The 18,893-nt window shown below is 39.8% G+C and overlaps 1 protein-coding gene across 1 annotated transcript in view; it reads left to right on the top strand.

Annotated features, from left to right (window-relative positions):
• The window catches only part of PLXNC1 (plexin C1), a 71,740-nt gene that overhangs the window by 32,475 nt on the left and 20,372 nt on the right, over positions 1 to 18,893 (top strand). Inside the window, exons 11-21 of the mRNA XM_026868668.1 lie at positions 45 to 224; positions 1,520 to 1,607; positions 2,501 to 2,707; positions 2,819 to 3,010; positions 6,511 to 6,610; positions 7,641 to 7,742; positions 8,130 to 8,233; positions 11,529 to 11,570; positions 12,063 to 12,187; positions 12,733 to 12,931; positions 14,327 to 14,473. Of these exons, the coding sequence (XP_026724469.1) occupies positions 45 to 224; positions 1,520 to 1,607; positions 2,501 to 2,707; positions 2,819 to 3,010; positions 6,511 to 6,610; positions 7,641 to 7,742; positions 8,130 to 8,233; positions 11,529 to 11,570; positions 12,063 to 12,187; positions 12,733 to 12,931; positions 14,327 to 14,473 (1,486 nt within the window). The remainder of the gene's footprint in view (positions 1 to 44; positions 225 to 1,519; positions 1,608 to 2,500; positions 2,708 to 2,818; positions 3,011 to 6,510; positions 6,611 to 7,640; positions 7,743 to 8,129; positions 8,234 to 11,528; positions 11,571 to 12,062; positions 12,188 to 12,732; positions 12,932 to 14,326; positions 14,474 to 18,893) is intronic.

The raw sequence follows: 18,893 nt of genomic DNA, 5'->3' as shown, positions 1-18,893 counted from the left end.
TGGCATCTGTGTTTCAGCATCTGACTGTTTTCTTTCTCCTCCAGCATTAAAGTTAGAAATGTACTAAATGATACACAAATGACATTTGCTCTCCCACCAACACGTAAAGAGGCCAAAAGTATATGTATACAGGCTAATGGGAAAAAGTGTTCACCACCAATGACCCTGCATTATGTTTCACTGCCATCATGTTTTGGAATCACACCAAATACCTCCTGGATCAGGTAAATTTGTCTTTCTATACTTATGTGTTTATTAAAATGTCATCCCACTGAGCTGATATGAGCCTCCTTCCTTGGCCAGACTGCAGGTGATATAAACTCAGATGACTGCTGTAACCTGTTGTGGAGACTGAATTTACACCAGTGAACTGATTTAACATACAGATAGGGTTATGATAGCTGCAAGATGGATTCTGTATTCTGCAGGATTCTGTAAACTCCTTCCCACCCACCCCAGGTCTCTGTAGAAGTCAAAAACAATCTCTTCATACTAAAACTAGATCCAAAATATGGGTACCATCCATAAATTCAAACTCCAGTTAACTTTGATTTCTTGATACTAATAAACCCTTCACCTCCAAAACAGTATAAAGTATCAGTGAATTAGAAATGAAATTAAAATAATCATGACTGGAGTGAGACATACAGACTTTAGGTGTGAGTTCCCTAATTCCAAACCATCCATTTTCAAGCCTCTGCTGTGTTCTGTGGGAGACTCACAGCTCTGGTGAAGGACTTACAGGGTGGTTTTAAGATATTCTTAGGCACAGCTTTTTACCTGTTCCTCTGCCTGCAGAGTTTTTACTCTTTTACATGTTCTTAATCTGATATCTTGGCATCAAGCACTGGCAAATGTGGATTTGAGGTAATGAGTTGGGCTGGCAGCTGCAAGCAGCTGAGTGGCTAGAATGCATGCCCTCATCTCCAGGTGAGAGACAGCTCAGACAGCTGGAAATTAATAATACCTTAAACCACTCCAACTGTGTTCAACAGAGATTCTGAGCCAGAGCCCTCAGACACAAGCACCATTGTGTGTGCTGAGACAGATGGTCTGAACATCTTTCCTGTGAGGTGCCTGGCACCACTGGTTTATCCTGAAGAAGGCAAGAATTAAGTACAGACAGGGCTGCTCTGGGACAGTAAAATACCATGATGCTTTTCCTTCAAGACAGAATATTAAATCACGGTCTAGTTCTTTGGCTGTGTGAACAGAAAACAAGGTGGAGAGTCCCTGAAAAGGAAGATGCATCTGTATGCTATCAAGTAGTTTCGTTTTGTGGTAGCAAAAGTCTCTAATATTACATAATGAGGAAAGAATGGAAATACACTATATAACTCAAGTTATCTTGTCCTGCAGTTTGACTTTATTATACTGGCTGCTACCAAATAAAAATGCACATGAGCTGTTTATTCACAGCTGAAGCCTTAATGCAGGACTGATCTGTGGGAAACAGGCAATATTAATCTCCCTTCCCTCTGCTCCCCCCCCCCCCCCTTTTTTTTTTTTTTTTTTACAGCGGTGGTCGCAAAATTACTACAATCGGTAGAAATTTTAATGTGGTGGACAGTGTGATTATTTCAGATGACCAGAGATCAAACCTTACTGTAAGTCTGAATCTTCTTTACAATACCAAGTAGAGGTCTCTTGAGGGATTAAGTTTTGTTCCTAAGGTTTCAGGAGAATCTCAATATTTTTCAAACACCTGCAGGCACACATCAGTCACCCTACTGAAATAAATATGACCACTTGTAGGATTACGGTTGTAGAAGTTCTCAGTACAAGATTACGGAGACACATAAGCTACTCTTCTGCGTAATTCCCTGAGCCTTTTTTCTGTGCTCTGGAGACTTGTTCCAAATCTGTCCTGAGTCTTCCCCAGCCTCCTTATATGGGAGGAGGGGGTGGTGTACTTCTCTCTGGCTTTGTGTTGAGAACCCAAATGGTGTCACTGCCTCAGCAAGGGGTGGCAGACTGGAGCTGATGTGGGGATGAAACACTTTCTCCAAGGCTGTGAGGAGGTAGGCACCCTGTTGACTCCTGGGCTTGGAGCACAGAGATTGGCAAACAGCAGCACCAACCCATGGAGTAAACAGTGGCGTGACTGTAGCAATCCCCCTCTCTCAGGCGCTAAATTGAGGAGAGCCAATGCCCAGGGGTGCTGGAGAGTTCCTCCTGCTCTTCTCTTGTCACCTGCATTGAGGGGAAGGAAGGAGAAATCACTGTCACAATTCCTGTCTCACTGCAGAAAATAGCTGCCTTAGCAGTGTGCAATCAGCCTCAAAGCAGCGTGCAGAGTGTGTGATAAATGTGCTTAAATGTAGACACAGGCTCAACGCAGAGATTTTCCCAGTGCTCTGCATGCAGCCCTGATCTCAGAGGTTTAGCAAATATCTGTGTAAAGTCAGGAAGACATTATCAAATGATTTTGAGTGCCTCTGTAATTGTACCCACTGTTGAGTACTTAATGACTGTTACAACTTCGCTATTGCATTTCTAGGTCTCCAGGTGTCCTGGAAATGAATCTGAATATTATTACTTAACACCAAGCCTGAGCCATGCAACAGAGGGTAAAGTTGTTGATATGATGTTAAAAGTGGAAACTACCTTTATACCATGTGTCAAATTACACTATCACCCTGACCCAGTGTTCATTAACTACCAGCTGCACACTGAGCTGGATCCTGATCTGGAATTAAAAATATATGTAAGTTTGAAAGTAATAAACTATAATTTCTCATTTAAAATAGTGTTGGGTATCATTTTATTTCTCACTCTATATAGTGACTGTTTATTTTCTTCGATTTTTTCCTTCTAGAAAGAAAATGACAACTTGAATATTTCTAAAACTGAGGTAGAAGTTTATCTGTCATACATCAATGGTGCACAGACCAGAAGGATCTGGTTCAGTGTCCAAAATATTACCAAAAAGCCAGACCGCAGCACCATACTGTGCAAATTCAAAAGGGAAGGCACAGACAAGATTGACTTTTCCACAGTGAAAGTTTTTGTGAGTAGAATTCCCTTTTGTTGCAATTCAACAGTGTTTGCGTGTTTATACAAATGTAGTAAAATATAGCATTAATGCTCTTGTCATGAATGCTCTTTATAAAGAAAGGAACTGGATACAGCTCTCCTTGTACTTGGTAGTACAGTTATCTTCCTCTTATCTAAGCATGCCTGCCTAGCTTAGGTACCACTAACTATACTGAGTTAATTTACTATCTGGTTACTGCTGTGATGTCAGAGGTAGGCTTTGCAGCCCAACTTAGCTTACTGCTGCTGAGGTCCAGGAGAGCAGTAGCTTGTCACACCTCTAGCTGTAGCACAGACTTCACTGGTACAGCATTGCTGGCTACAGGAGAGCCCCTCATCTTAGATCTGTAAGCAATCTGCTCCTGCAGTGTGGCTGTGAGGAAAAGGATTGTGTTCTCCCATTCACTTTTTCCTACTCAAGTAGATGAGGATCTGGAACCGTACATAGGAATCACCACTGAGGCAGAGGAGAAGGCATTTCTGGATGAAAAAGGGGGTGAAATTCAGTGTGCTCTGGGAAGGCCAAAATGCTTTGAACATATGGCACAAAGCCAGGCCCAAATATAAGAACATTAGCATGGATATCAAAGCTAAATAGCAGCTTAAAGATACTTGCTCCATGAATAAGATGAAAATATGAATTTTTTAAAATGCAATCATCACCATTTATGAGGGAGAAGAAATGATGCCAGACTCTTATTGCAGTGTATGGTGGTATGAAACTGAAATAACTCTATTGACTTCAAGGCATATGGCTCATAGTAAAGATTAACGAAGCTATTCTCAATTTCATATCACTGTTAACTGATCCCCCATCTGTGGATCCTGCCATCTGAGCCAGTTATGGCATGGATAAGCCTTTCTGAGGTTGGTGTTGCATTTAAATATTAACATTGCCTTGCAAAATCACATGCTCATCCTGCAAGCTTCATAGGAATGACTGTCATAGAAAGGTCACCACTTTGCTAAGGCAAATCAAATGCAGTAGTTATAATGTAACATTCCACTTCTTAAAAATTATTTTTTCTGACATCAAGAAAATGTAAAAGTAGGAAATCTTCGCATGTTTTTTCAATCTTATAAATAAATCATCATAGAAGAAGTAAGGCCACTGTGAAGAAAAGATAAGCTACGTATAAAAGATAACTATGGCCCAAGAATAAATGTATCTATTGCCTTAGTTTTCAGGAAGGAAGAGGATATCAAATGTGGGGTCAAAGACAGGGTGATCAGTCTGAGTGGAGGTGTCAAAGAAAATGCCATTCTTGTGACAGAAGCAAGATTCAGATCGATCAAGGGAGTCAAGACAGCAGGAACAGGATCATTCCTATCATAGCACTAAGAACTGGCACATGATATTTTAGGCATAGTAGGAAAGATTTTAAATAAAACTGCAGTCAGGAGACATACTGTATGACTGGAGAGCAGCAAATATAAAACCAGTATTTAAAAGAAAAAAAAAACCAAAGCAACTAGGCAAATGGAGGCTTGCTGATTTAATCCTAGCTCTGTGTAAAGCTTTATAATGGGTTTTGAATGAGGGACTCATGAAAGACCTGGAGGTAAATGGAAAATGGAATAATTGTCAACTTCTTTTTAATAAAGGCAGATTATGCTAGATATCTTAATTTCATAAGATGAGTGATTTCCTCAACAACAACAAAATGGTACATCACATGTACCCAGAAGTCATTCAGTAAACTACTTAATGTGGTGATTATGAAGACGCTAGGGATTAGGAAAACTGGATGCTGTGTACAGGGAGCTGACTCTGGGCAATGTTGATTTTTATACAGATATTATTTGAGATCACTAGTGACTTGAGCACAAAAATAAGACGTGCTAAAAACATCGGCTGATTACATAAAGCTCATAGACATCACCAGTCCGGAGGAGGTTTTATAATGTCATGCAGGAAGAATGAAATTAACTTAGGAATAGAAATTGGATGAGTTCAGGTATGGCTTATTTAGTCCATGATTCATAAGAAAGATAAATAAAAGATAAGGAAAGAAAGAGGACACTGAATAGGAAGGTGGAAAGAAAGAGGACACTGAATAGGAAGGTTATGGTGAAGAGTAAAGATAATCTAAATATAAGCAGAAAATTAAATGAATGCTTTGTCTCAGTTTTCAATAAGCAAGGATGAGTAACAGAAGTTTCTGCTTTAGGAATGCTTTGGTTGGACATGACAAGTGGAGAAAGGCAGGTGTATTAGTCACGGGATGATTAATATATTTAGCCACCAATGTATTTCAGCCTTGGAAAAGGCAAATGCTATCATAGGAAGACTCAGACCAAAAGTGCTTAATATAGGATTTGTGAAAACGTATAAACAACTGAGGAAAAAATAACATTTGATGGAGGAATTAGGTCTGCTTTGTCTTCTGTTCTTTGTAGCCCGAGAAATACAAAGGCTATGTCCTTCCAGCTCTGTGGGGTTTCTTTGCTTGCTCGTGTCCGCGTATCTGCGATGTGACTATCCGACTGGTAGTCTCCAGCTGCCCTGGCTGCTCACCTCCTGTGACAAGCCAGTGACTGAAATCACCAGATATCTGCCTTCCCTGCTGTAACCCAAAATAATTCCAACCCAGCTCTCTGTTTCAATTATCTCAGGCTCGTGTCTCTCGGGCACTTAGTGGTATTCTTTTTCTGTATCAAAGCATATTTTTAATTCTAGTCTGTTTATAGTCTTAGCTACCCTTTATTTATGTGCTTTCACAGTCCTCTCTGAGATCCTCCTTTGTGAAATTTCTTCTGCCATAATTATCAGTGGTGAATGCCTCAGTTTGGCATCTGGCAGAGTTCAGCACTTTGTGTATTCCTGAGAATTAATGCCTGTACTGCCTTTAACAAGCCCATGGCTGTTGGGCAATGCTGTACATGTATTGTATGTTGCATTTGTTCTTAAGCGAACCTTCAGGAACACCCTACATCCTACATAAAGAGGTTGAAACTTCTGCAAAGAAATAGGGAAGAGGGCTGTGGGCCAGGCATCTATCAAAAATTTTACTTCTCTCATTATTAGCATGTCTTATCTTTTCTGCTCAGTAGTAACACTGTAAGTGCAAAAGACTGTTTTTAACTATCAACACTCACCTCCCTCGCTTCAGAATGCCAGAATGTTTAGCAGCAATTCTGAAGTGCATGAACCACTTGGCCAACTGGAGGCCAGGTCTTGCCAGTCATTTGAAGGCTCTAGTTTGCAGCGAGAGCAATGGCAAAATTTGGTGCTGCATGAGGACCTCCAGTTTTTCCTCTTGTCATTGCTCTGTTATCCTGCTTAAACATCAAATACAATAAAAGTTAAGTTTGTGTTGGTTCACATGTGTTTTACTGACTGAATTGCTGTCTTCCCAGTAATCTGCAGAACCAGGTCCTTCGTGTGCCTCAAATACAGGTTATTTTTTTATTAAATATAATTTTAAGCACTTATATTTGTCATCTGTTAACACAGCCATTATTTTTCTTCAGGTCAAATTAGGAAATTTTGAGCATGAAGTCAAGCCAACATCATCACACATCTATTTGTATGTTCTTATTTTGCTGCCTATTGTAGTGGGTGTCATTATAGGTAAGTAAAATGTGTTTTCAGTTTTTGATTTTCTGAAGGGTATAATCAGAACACATAAACATATGTACATGTACACACATACATGTTTAACAGTCTGGTGGTTTTCCCCTGTTCCCAGTAAGAGTGGACAGAGTTAATTCTGGCCTGGTGGTGAAGTCCATCTTGTCAGACTACAGTACATTACAAGACAGTAGTTTTGGCTGTTCTGCTGAAGTTACTACCATCATTTCCTGAGGCAAGCCATAGGACTGACATCTGTGTGTCACAACTTGGGCCCTTCCAGCAGCCAAAGCTGGGCTCCCTTCGTGTCCCTGGGGCAGATGTTCACTAACAAACTGCTTATCCTCAAGCAGTGTTTGTGGTGTTTCTGCTCAGTCTCATTTGGATCATTCATGAATTTGTAGGTCACTGCTAAACTGAGGGGGGTAAATAGTTGTGCCATCCTCTTTTTGTGACTCCTTTTTTCTGAATGTTTTGTCCTGGTTATATATTTGATAAATTTCCATTTATTGTAAGAAGTTTAGGGGTTTGTTCTTTTGTTTGGTTGGATTCCTTATTAAAAAAGTGTATTGCCTTTACAGGATCCATCTCTCATGCCTTTACTCTCTCAAAATAAGCTTTAGAGAAGTTAACAATTTGGAAGTGGATTTCCCGTTCAAAACAGCTGTTTTCCTTTTTTTTTGGTGCTCCTTTAAGTAGGTTGCTAGTAGTAGAAGTGGTTATTAGATTCTGTGTCTCACTGTGCAGGTTGTACATAGCAGGGTGTGCTGTACTTTCAAATAAAGTTGGATTGACAGTTCTAAGACCTTGTTAAAAGAAATGTTTTGTTAAACATTGGTGTTTAGATCCAGATAACTAGGCCTCATGGGCACCAGCACACTGACAACAGTAGAAACAGTAATCCTCCTGGAGTGTGCAAGTGTATATTAATCTTTCTGTTTCTTAAAATAATACTAAAATATATTTTGTATAGGGGTTGTCTGTTCTGCAGTTTCTGTACTCAGAATCTTTTTTTTTCCTTCCTTTTTAGCGGCATTCATAGTTACTAGATACAAATCCAAAGAGTTAACTCGTAAACAGAGTCAGCAACTTGAACTGCTGGAATATGAGATTCGAAAGGAAATACGTGAAGGTAGGTCTAAAGAGCTTTACAGAGCTTAAGTACAGCATAATTTCTGAATGGAAACTGTCAAGAAGCTCATACTATATAAACATTTTAATTTCATAGCTGTTAGAATATTTTTGTGTTGTATCAGAATTCCTCTTTAATGTTGGTGTGCACTGCAGTAGCAGATAGCACTGGGGTAATAGGATTGCATGTAATATTTCCTTCAACAAAAGTGAGGGAAAAAATGGATTGGTACTCCTGCTCATAAGGGCTTCAGCTAGAAGAACAACCGCTCTTCCCTGAACACTGTTTTTTAAGGAACATCTATTGGAGCCAAGTTATAATTGTGAAGATGATTTTGTATCAGCTAAACTAACTCTCTGGGGGGTGTGTGTGTGTGCGCTTTTTCAGGATTTGCTGAACTGCAGATGGATGAATTAGATGTGGTGGATAGTTTTGGAACTGTTCCCTTCCTTGACTACAAACACTTTGCTCTTAGAACTTTCTTTCCAGAGGTAAATTTTTACAAGTCTTTCAGTTGTCAGCCCTGCCTAATAATGAACAAGCTAGGAAGGTCAAGATCAAATAGCTGAAGTAAATACTAATACTACATAGTAATTGCACATTGTTTTCACAAGAAACTTCTCTTAAATCAAGAATTACCAAAGAACACTTAAGACTATACACCTCTATATTTAAGCAAGCCTAGATGCATTAGATAAAGCACCACTGAGTTTTCAAGGGTTGTGTGTGCATCCATTTTTTTTTTTGCCCAGTCACACTAAGCTGTTTGGCTTTCAGGCCATCCTAACAAAACTATAATTTATCCATTGCTTTTTTTTGTTATTGTGCTTTTGCATTCCATGCTAATTAAAGTAACAGTCAGGCTAGCTAACATGCTAGCTAGTATCATGACACTTCCTAATTAGGCTTGTGGGATGAAGAAATGGCTCTAAGGTTGCGCTGACTTTCTGCTCCAAGCTGCTGACAGAAATGGTAAGACCTTGATTCAAAGGAGTGCAGATCAAATGCTTAAAAATTACATATGCATAATCTTTGTGCACTTTGAGTCCTGTTCTCTTATGAAAGGAAACTGGGAATATCTCTTCTGGTACTGCTGTGATGCCCCCAGTCTAATTTGTATGGGGTCATCAGGTGGTGTGAAGAAAGTGAACCAAGGAAACCTTACTTTCTGTATCTCTTTCAGTTTGTTTTGTTGCCAGGCATATTATAATTAAAATAGTGTTTTTATTTTTAGGAATATATCTTTTCCTAGTGATAGTCCCCTGTCAAAACAGTAACAGTCTGTAGAAGCTGTCTGGGTAGAAATGCTTTGCTTTATGCATATAAAAAGGAAAGAAGAAAAGGCACGAAGTCTGCCACTCTGTTTCATTATGTGAGGTCAGAAAAGGAAGGGCTCCTGTTTTGTCTTGTGCCACTGTGCATCCTAGAAATTATTCCAATTAGATTTTTGTCCCAGTTTCAAATACTGATACCACAAAGGTAAACTTGCCACTCTTAACTCTTTACAGACATACAGTGTCAGGCTAGTTATTTAATATATTGTGTACCAATTTTTCCTGCTAAGTACTTACTGTTTACATTGCAGGAGTGTTCAAACATGCCTTGCACTGTATGAATGTGGTAGGAGAGCAGTGTTCTGCTAAACAAGTATTACAGGTGAACAAAAAAGGCAATGGGGTAGTAGGTTGCAACCGAGTGTCAGAAGAGTTGACAGAAGGGTTGAGGTGACAAACCACCACTTCCCTCACTAACCTCATGTGCTTGAATTATGCACTCTCTGCCTTCCAGTGTGTTCGATGGTCTTTGTCTCATCTAATCTAGGCTGTTTAAACACAGACATCAAAGCTGTTTGCTGAGCACCTTCTGTAGTCAGTGCAGACACAGGCAGCTGAAGAAAGTGATTCATCCCACTTGCCTCAGACATCTGTCTCAGGATGGGATGAGTTGCTTAAAGAGGGAGTCAGATACCTAAAATTAAGAGTGATGGACCCCATCTTCATTTTGAGCTTCTCACATCCTGCTGCTTCAATTTTCTATATTTAGTCTGGCTTGATAGCTTTTGTTTTGTGCTTAATGCTTGTAGGTGTTAAATGGATATTACATCTGTTCTTAAAATTTCCTTATGTTCAGCTTGATTTTTGCTTTACATGTTAAATTTAGGTTATTATTATTTCTGTTTTCCCTCTATTTCCCACGTTTGTTGGAATGCTACCACATTTATTCCCTGTTCACAAGCATTTTTAACCTGTAATGTGGTTCTGATTGTTTCACTCTGTGTGTGTGTTTTATTGGTAGGTGGTGTTAGGGGTGCTGAAGAAGTTCTGGAAAAATGGGAATAGCCAATGGAGAAAGAGGAAGAGTATGGTAGGGGAGAAGAGATCAGGAAGCATGAAGAAAGGGAGGGATGAAAAATCAGATATGTAGATGAAAAATTAGATGTGAGGCAGCAATGTGCACTTGTAGCCCAGAAGGCCAGTCATACTCTGGACTGCATAAAAAGAAGTGTGGCCAGCAGGTCAAGGGAGGTGATTCTGCCCTGCTACTCTGCGCTCATGAGACTCTACCTGCAGTACTGCATCCAGCTCTGGGCCCACCAGAAAAAGAAAGGCATGGACCTAATAGAGTGGGTCCAGAGGAAGGCCACAAAACTCGTCAGAGGGACACCTCTCCTGTGAAGAAAGCCTGAGTGAGTTGGGGTTATTCAGCATGGAGGAGAGAAGACTCGAGGGAGACCTTGTTGCAGCCTTTCAATGTAAAGGAGGCTTATAAGAAGGACAGAGAGAGAGCAGAGGCTGTAGTGACAGGACAAGGAGTGATGGTTTTAAACTGAAAGAAGATAGATTCACATTGGACTTAAGGAAGAAATTCTTTACTCTGAGGGTGGTGAGATGCTGAACAGGTTGCCTAGAGAAATTGTGGATGCCCCCTCCCTTTAAGTGTTCAAGGTCAGGTTGGCTGGGACCTGATCTACTGGAAGATGTCCCTGCCCATGGCAAGGGGTTGAGCTAGATGATATTTGAAGGTCCCTTCCAACCCAAACCGTTCTGTGATTCTATGGTTCTATAAGGAAACTAGGTCTGCTAGTATCAGAGATAAAGCAGATGTCAGTAAATGTAACTAGTGTGAATTTGTTGCTCAAGAGTACTGCTTTGGGAACATGCAGCTGTGTTGGGATCTTACAGGCTGTAAGAGTCAAACAAGAGGTACTTGAGAACTGGGGGCTTCCCTTTGTTGTGACAGCTTTCTCTAGGGCTGGATGTGTGGTGGCACCTGTGCCTCTCTGGAGACTGAGAGCATGGACCTCCTGGAGAGTTCATTAGTGAACATTCATAAAATGCCTGGAAATGAATGGAATCAGATGAACTCAAGTGTCACTCTGTTACAGAAACCCCATATACCAAAGGCTGTCATTGCTGTCCAAGAAGGATGCAGCCTGCAGCACCCCTTGCACAGCAGCACATCTGCAGATGAGGGTGATAAACAGCCTTCCTGTGGAGTGTTAGTTGCCTACTAACTACAGCAGTGTGGAGTAATGCACACAGTAACACTGAAGTCAATACCGGGTCATCTTTCAGAGTACACTCTTCAGTGAACCTTGGCAACACATTTGCAGAAGTTACTGTACAAGTTTTTTTTTTATATTGTAGCCGCATTAGAAGCCAGCATTTCCATTGTTTTATTTCAAGTTGTATGCCATCAGGAACATGCTTGGCATATTTGACATACATGTATTAGAAACTTTCGGTATATGTAAGAATGATAAATGTCACCTGTCTTATATTTTAGTCAGGAGGCTTTGCATCCATCTTCAGTGAAGACATGCCACAGGTAAGTTGATGTAGTGTGATATGCCTTAATTGATAAATAGTTTTCAAGGGTGATTGTATCCCTTATCTCACTGTTGTCCTAGAACACATCAGATCGCTTTTTCAATATGTCCCCTTTCCCCCATGAGGAGGGTTACATGGATTTATATAAAAAAAAAATAAATGTGTAAGATGCTGTTACCCAATGTACATTATGACTTACTTAAATGCAATAAACAGAATCTAGTCATGGGAAATAACGGGCAAACTTAGTTATTGGCACTACTTTGTGTATATGTCAGAAAAGGTATGGTCTGCATGTGTGTGTTCTGTGTTGTACACAAACACAAATGCATCTTCAGTAAAATCCTGAGACCCATGAAATAAATGTGAAATTCCCACTGATTTAAATGAGGCCAGGATCTTATCCCATATGTTGCTTACCATTTTTCTGAGCATTAAGAATCCATCGTAGCCAAACTACAGTTTGCTTATTTTTGTTTAACTATTCCAGAGCAGAGACCAAACAAGCAAGGATGAAAGCTTCAACATGTTGCATGCTTTAATTTGTAACAAGAACTTTCTTGTTACTCTCATTCACACCCTTGAAAAGCAGAAAAATTTCTCTGTGAAAGACAGGTATAGTATGATTATGCTTATCATCTTCAAGACAAAGAATTCACAGGAAAAAAGAAAATGGATTGTAGCACACAAACGTATTTTCTAGTTCTTGCAAAACAAGCTTGCATTACTCCAGAGCATTTTTCCATCTCCATCTGCACACAGTGAGGAAGAAAAAACATTGCCATTGAAACAAGCCATTAAAGATAAATCAGAATGTTTGTACATGTAAACAAAGAAGCAAAGGAGCAGAAAAACTCACTTCAAAACTGTAAACACTTCCTGCAGTTAGATCAACAGTTCTACAGTTTGGAAATGTTCTGTCACTGAAGCAGGTGTTGTTCTGCAGAATTAGAGACACAAATTCTGTGTTTAAAAAATAATCACAAGAGCAGATGGACTTGCATTTTTTTATATTTTTGTAGAGATCAGTGGACAGTTTCTGTGTCAGAGGAGGAAAAACTTAGGATATGAACTGCACTAAAGCATGTTTAATTTATTAAAGATAACTGGGAAGAGAAATTCCAAAATTATAGTTTGATTTGTTGTTTTTTTTTTAACAGGTGCTTGTTTGCATCCTTCTTGACTATTGCACTACAAACTAAGCTAGTTTATCTAACCCATATTTTGGAAGTGTTGACAAAGGACTTGATGGAGCAGTCAAGCAATGTACAGCCTAAGCTCCTGCTTAGACGAACTGAATCTGTGGTAGAAAAATTGCTGACAAACTGGATGTCTGTCTGTCTTTCAGGATTTCTCCGGGTACGTGTACATCTTTTCACTATGTAAGATACACAAAGAATTTTTGTGACTGATTTCTTCCATAGGAGTTGTTAGGGGTATCAGTTTAAAGCATTCAATCTAACATTTAACATTATTAATGTGCACTTTCCTAGTTTAGGTGACTTAGCTAGCTAGCATCAATGGGATGTAGGAAAAGAGTGCATCTGTAAGCAATGATGATGTCATTTATTTAGCTGAAATTTGGGTAATTTTGCCATTATAGCATATCCTTTTCTCATGTCAGACATTATTTCATCTCCATGAGATGTGTTGTGATCATACTAAAAGAGTGACACTCTTGTTAAAATGCAGCTGTACCTTTCTATGCAAGCTGTTGGAAAGCTACCACGTAATGAAGATGTAGGGAATATGACCTTTTGGAAAACTAAGCTTCTTTGCAAACTTTTTAACCTCCAAACAACGTTGCAGTTTCAAGAACTATATGACTTCAAGTGGAAACAAAATAAGCCTTTTCTTTCGTTTACTGTTTGTTTAGTTCAGCCCACTTGGTAGCACTTCATTCTTGGTTTCAATGCTTGGTTGTGCTTCCTGTCTCTCTTACCAGCATGATGGTATTGTGCTGTTGGTGTCACTTGTATCAGTCTACATTAATACAGCAGCAGAATTGTTTGAGGCTCAGCAGCTCGCACTGGTTTCCTGGGATCCGGAAGACACCCAAGGAACTGTCAGAAAACTGTTCTCCATACACCAGTCATCTTTGCAGAGCTGTGCTAGTGAGATGCCTTAGCTAGGCTGCAGGAGTGGTGTCACATGGAAACAAAGATCTGTCATTCCATTCTCAGGTGCTTTCCTGAAGCCTGGGGTTCAGGCAGGAGAGGAAGCCCCAGTTTCATTCCCTCTTTTGCTAATACACCAGTGTGTGTGCCACCACCTTGCTTCCAAGGCGCTTTTTCAGGAACAAGGGGAGACACCAATTCAAAAGGAAACTAGTCATTAGCTTGCTTTCTCACAAGACTGAGAAAGGAAAAATTAGCCGAACTATGTGTGTGAACGCATGCGTGTCTCACCCCTGATCAGCTCTTTGGTGGAACTAGGTAGCATCTGCCAGGTGGAGTAGGAGCAGCTTGTCTGTAGTGTGCTTTGTGCACAGCAAGGGACTGTGAGGTATCTTGCTGCACACTCCAGCTGTCCCTTGCTATTTGCATGACACTTTCACACTCAAAAGCAAAGGATGGAGGTTAAACAAATAACTAGATAAATCTGCTCAGAGAGATTTTCTTTTCTAATTGCAAGATAACAAGTTAGTTAAAAGGTGATAACTTAATTCGTTACACTTGATTTTTTTCTAGTTACTCATACACATTTAATGATTACAAAAATAAACACATTCCTTGCATTTGTTTCATGTTCTAGGAGACAATCGGTGAACCTTTCTATTTGCTAGTGACAACTCTCAATCAGAGGATAAACAAAGGACCTGTTGATGCAATCACTTGCAAAGCCCTGTACACGCTTAACGAAGACTGGCTGCTGTGGCAAGTGTCTGAATTCAAAACAGTGGTATGTTTGCCAGTTTGTGTTCCCTCCAAACATGGACAACTACAATGTTTTCTCTTTTTCTAGAAAGCTAAATTAAGGCTCTTAGACACTAAGGTGAAGATTAAGTATCTATGTAATAAAACTGTTATTGCTGACAAAGTTTCAAAACACAATAGAGTTTTAACTAGCTGATGTTTCATCAGTATACATTTCACAAATAGCACTCACCCCTTCACAGCATGCCTTAATCACCAAAGGTTAGGTTTAATAAAGTCTCGGGGTATTAAAATTCTTTCTTTAAAGTGTACTACAAAAATATAAACATATGCTTAGAATTTAAACTAAATTACACTTTTCTGATGAATGAAGGAATGGAATGCAGAGGTTTTATTTTTGTATTGTGTTTACTTGTGGCTAATCTGCAGACAGAAGTAATTTGCTGAGAGTTTTCATGTTATTAGCTCCAAATTAGCAAGGTTACAGTGTGGTGGATTTTAATCAGTTGCTTGGTTAAAAACATGGGTAGCCTAGCTAAGTTTCTGAACTTCACCACAGATATCTTGCCTTTCTCAAAGCGACCACAAAGTGCTTCTTATTTTACAGTTACACCCAGAATTCTTTGAAAGCTGGAATTACCAGTTGTCATTCTGACACTGAGGGAAGAAAGGAAAGCAAGGATTACTGCAATTTGGAGCATGTAAAAATGGACTTTTTGAGTAGGAGGTCTGAAAAAGGTTTTCAGAATAACCAGAGCACTTTTTTGTCCAGAATTTCCAAGTGATTTTTGAGTCTGAGAACTTAAAATTCTGCATATCCAGTCATTTCCATAACTTGGTTCCTTACTTTGTAACTCCTGGCTTCCTGTCAGAGTTACCAGACATACTTAGGAATATGAGAAGTGCGACTGAATAGTGAGCTTCAGAACTTGGGAGCAGAAACTGCCAGGGCAGCAACTGCCATGGCAGGGACACTGCAAATGCTGGTGGCTTTGGAGAATTCAGTGCTTTTCAGAGCCCCTATCCTGAGCCTCAGGTAGGGCTGGAGCTTCCAGGTCTGCCCATCTTCCATTTTTGGAGCAGGAGCCTGGAGGTCCTAAGATGTCACAGACTGGAGTAGTCTACATGACCCTAGAAATTTTAGCTGGTCAGGAGTCTGTTGAGTCTGAATGTCACTGGGTCACGTAGGACGCTCACTGAAGTCACAACCTTTCGGTGAAACATTTCTGAATTGTCATTTTCTGCCGAAAGTTCTTGGACTGACAAATTTATAGTCAAGTCTTCTTGTAGCTATTTACAAAGCTGTTGTTGGAAGCTTCATTTGAAGGTACTTTAAGCTAAGTTACCACTGTGTGCATTTGGAAGGGAAGTTTGTGACTAAAAATTAAACACATAATACTGTATCTTTGGTTTGCTTGTTTGGAGCTGTGTTCTGGCATGCATTTGGGATCCAGGTTAAGTTTAAATATATTGCTATATATAGTCATAGGATGCAAAACCTAGTAGTTAATGCAGAGCAACAATTTTCAAGTGAGCTCTATATGCCTGTTACTAATACACTGCACAGGAACATCTGGTTCTGTGGGATTGATTGACTGTTCTTATTTCTAGCACAAATTCAAATTGAGAGCACCTTTTGGGGGAATAGCTGACTCTGAAAATGCTGAACACTGCCTTAAATACTTTTCCTAGTGCTACTTCTATGCGTGCAGTCACTGATAGGGTCTTGTGGGTAGCCTGCAGTGAAGAGGAGAGAGAGGAAGTGGGCTGAAGGACTCGGTATCAGTGGGGAAGGTTGTCTGGGGTTGGATGAGGAAGTGAGAGAGCAGATAGCCATTCTTAGATGTTGTTTGCTGCCTTTGTAGTTTGTATTCCTGGTTTTAAATAGTGGATAATGATACTGTTAGAGGGTTAATAAGTCATCTTTCCCCACTAAGGTCCAGTGGTTTATTGGACTTTATGTGAGAAGTGGCTGAATGTTCTCTTTAAAACCATCAGAAGAGGAGAGAGGATCCTGCAGTAACATAACAGAGATGTAGCCCAAGGACTCTAGTTCTGGCTGGACAGGGAAATAGTTTTGTTTGGTGTTTTGTCTAAGATTTATGATGGAAACTATTAACTATGCTGTGAAAAAAAGATTTAGGTGGAACAGTGAGGCTTTCTGTGCTGAGGAAGCAGGACAGCTGTGCATGCTTTCTCTTCAAGAATAGCATTTAAAAGGATGCTAAAGTGGAAGGAGGCAGCTTTTCTTCTTTCACTGACACCACTTCACATACATTGCAATGACATGCAGAACCTGTGAACGTATAGACAGGCAACCAAGTATTTTCTCTTTCTTTAGAAGAAAATTTCTGCCTAAAGGGTTGCAGATTTTGTTTTCTAAAGAATAAATTCCAAGCTAAACTTTCAACTGCATTTTCACATTTGCTCACTGCAGTTACATTTTGAGTCTTGCAGTATTTTGTTGGTATTTTATTTTGCTCCTTTCCACAGTCCCACAATATTCGTACATTAAAACCTACCTGTCCAGAGCAAAGTATAAAACCACAAAATATAAAAAAATGTGAAAGATACTTATGCACATCTGCAGACACTGTGTCCAGATTTTTAAGCAATGTAGGCACTTGAAGACACAGGCATCTCATAGGGAGTTCAACTCTCAGATCCATGGCAAAGCACAAACAAGGGTCTAGGCACTCTGCATGTGAATCTTTCTGTTCAGAACTGAAGTTCCAAACCAATAAAAGCAGGATACAGATAGGCTCCTAAAAATCAGTGGGGAGCTCCACAAGTCTTCTAAACCACCACTATGCTGATAAATTCTTGGGGCAGGAGAAGAAAGCAGCACTGGGCATAGAGAAAGAAGGATGGGAGAGATTTTCTAAATTCCAGCCATTTGTAACAGGAAAAAAAGAAGAGAACTAAGAAACATGTTGGTTCTGAATTATATTAGAGCTGTCTCTTGGCTGGGCCCCATGCCTTTCCTAAAAAGGCCACAGACATTGGGGCCAGCCAACCCCCTACTGTTACCCCTCTCTGCTGGAAAGCATCAGATATTGAACAGAGCTGGGCTGCTGAAGTAAGTACTCAAGCAGAGGAATTGAGGGAGAGATGCTTCTAAGAGCACTGGTCCAGTATGAGCTGAGGAGTTGTGTGATTTCACACTGTGCTTATGTTTGAGTATTGAGAAATAAAACTGCCTTGAAAGAGACTTGGTTGTTGTGGAGCCTTTTCACAGGCTGAGGAAGCAAGCCTGCTTTCTCACAGGCAGACAAGCAGCTGCACCCCTCGGTGGATAATATGTTCAATGATTGATGAAGAAGCAGGGTGCACAGCTGAGTGTTAGCATTTCACTCAAGTGTTTCATTTTAAATAGAAAAGCTACACAATGCCAACCCAGCATGAGAGAGGTTCTTGGTGGAATCTCACCTGTGCAAAACCAGGGGAGACTTCTTCATGGGGTAGACTTGGTGCTTCAGCATTCTTTTGAATAGTTGCTGCTTATTATAAAAAAGGGATTTGAGCTGTTGAATTCTTTGCTGAAATGAGTTTGTATTTTTAGATGAGAAGAACTTATCTAATTCACCTGTTCAGCCAAGAACCTTTTATTGAAAGTAAAGCAAAGCCACGTGGTAGAAGGTTGTTTAAAATGTTCAACTGCTTTACGAGTTAAAAGAAGGGTGTTAAAAGAAGAGGGAGGGCTGTAATGGAGTAAAGCAAAGACAAGGAACCCAATTTCCTAATAAGACACTATGACTGTGGTGGTATTAGGCACACTTTGTGAGAAATAAGGAAGCTATTAAAAACATGTGACATATGGGGATTTTCATCAGCAAAAAAGGACACAACAGCCCTCTTGCTAGGAAGTGAGCAGTGCAGATGTTGGTTATAGGAGAGTCTTCTGAATTAGAATCAGATTGAGTGCCATACTGTAGCATTCAGAGTACAACCCTTGCTTTGCATAGTGCCATCTAGCCTAAATTTAACTCCTATAATATTTTCTGTGCCAATTTGTGAGCTGTTCTATAACCTCTTCATGGGTAACCATTCTGGCTGCTACTGAAGGATCATACAATAAGTCTGATTTTTTCCATTTATTGTATTTCATAGTCTCGGAGACAGGGGAGTAGGTTTAAGGCTGTTTCATTGTGCTGTATGTCATGGTACTGCCTCCTTTACATAAATTCTCTAACATTTATCGATCTAAAGGTTTTCTTGTCTGTTTGATAAATGGAAATATGTTTTGTTCAGATGCATAGCTGGATAGAGAACAGGGTAATGAATAAGAGCCCTTGAATATCCCAGATTATTTTTCATTATTTCTAAGAAAATATGGTATTATCATATTTCTTTATTAACCACATCTCATTTATTATCTGCTATGGTTATTAATAGCTTTACTAAATAATTCCTTGTTTTAAATTAATTTCCAGGAAAACTACAAA

The sequence above is a fragment of the Athene cunicularia genome (genome assembly GCF_003259725.1).
Source record: "Athene cunicularia isolate RWA chromosome 1 unlocalized genomic scaffold, athCun1 chr1_part2, whole genome shotgun sequence".
NCBI classification, from domain to species: Eukaryota; Metazoa; Chordata; class Aves; order Strigiformes; family Strigidae; genus Athene; species Athene cunicularia.
Note: the sequence above shows the minus strand (reverse complement) of the source record. Positions and strands in the feature narration are given on the sequence as shown.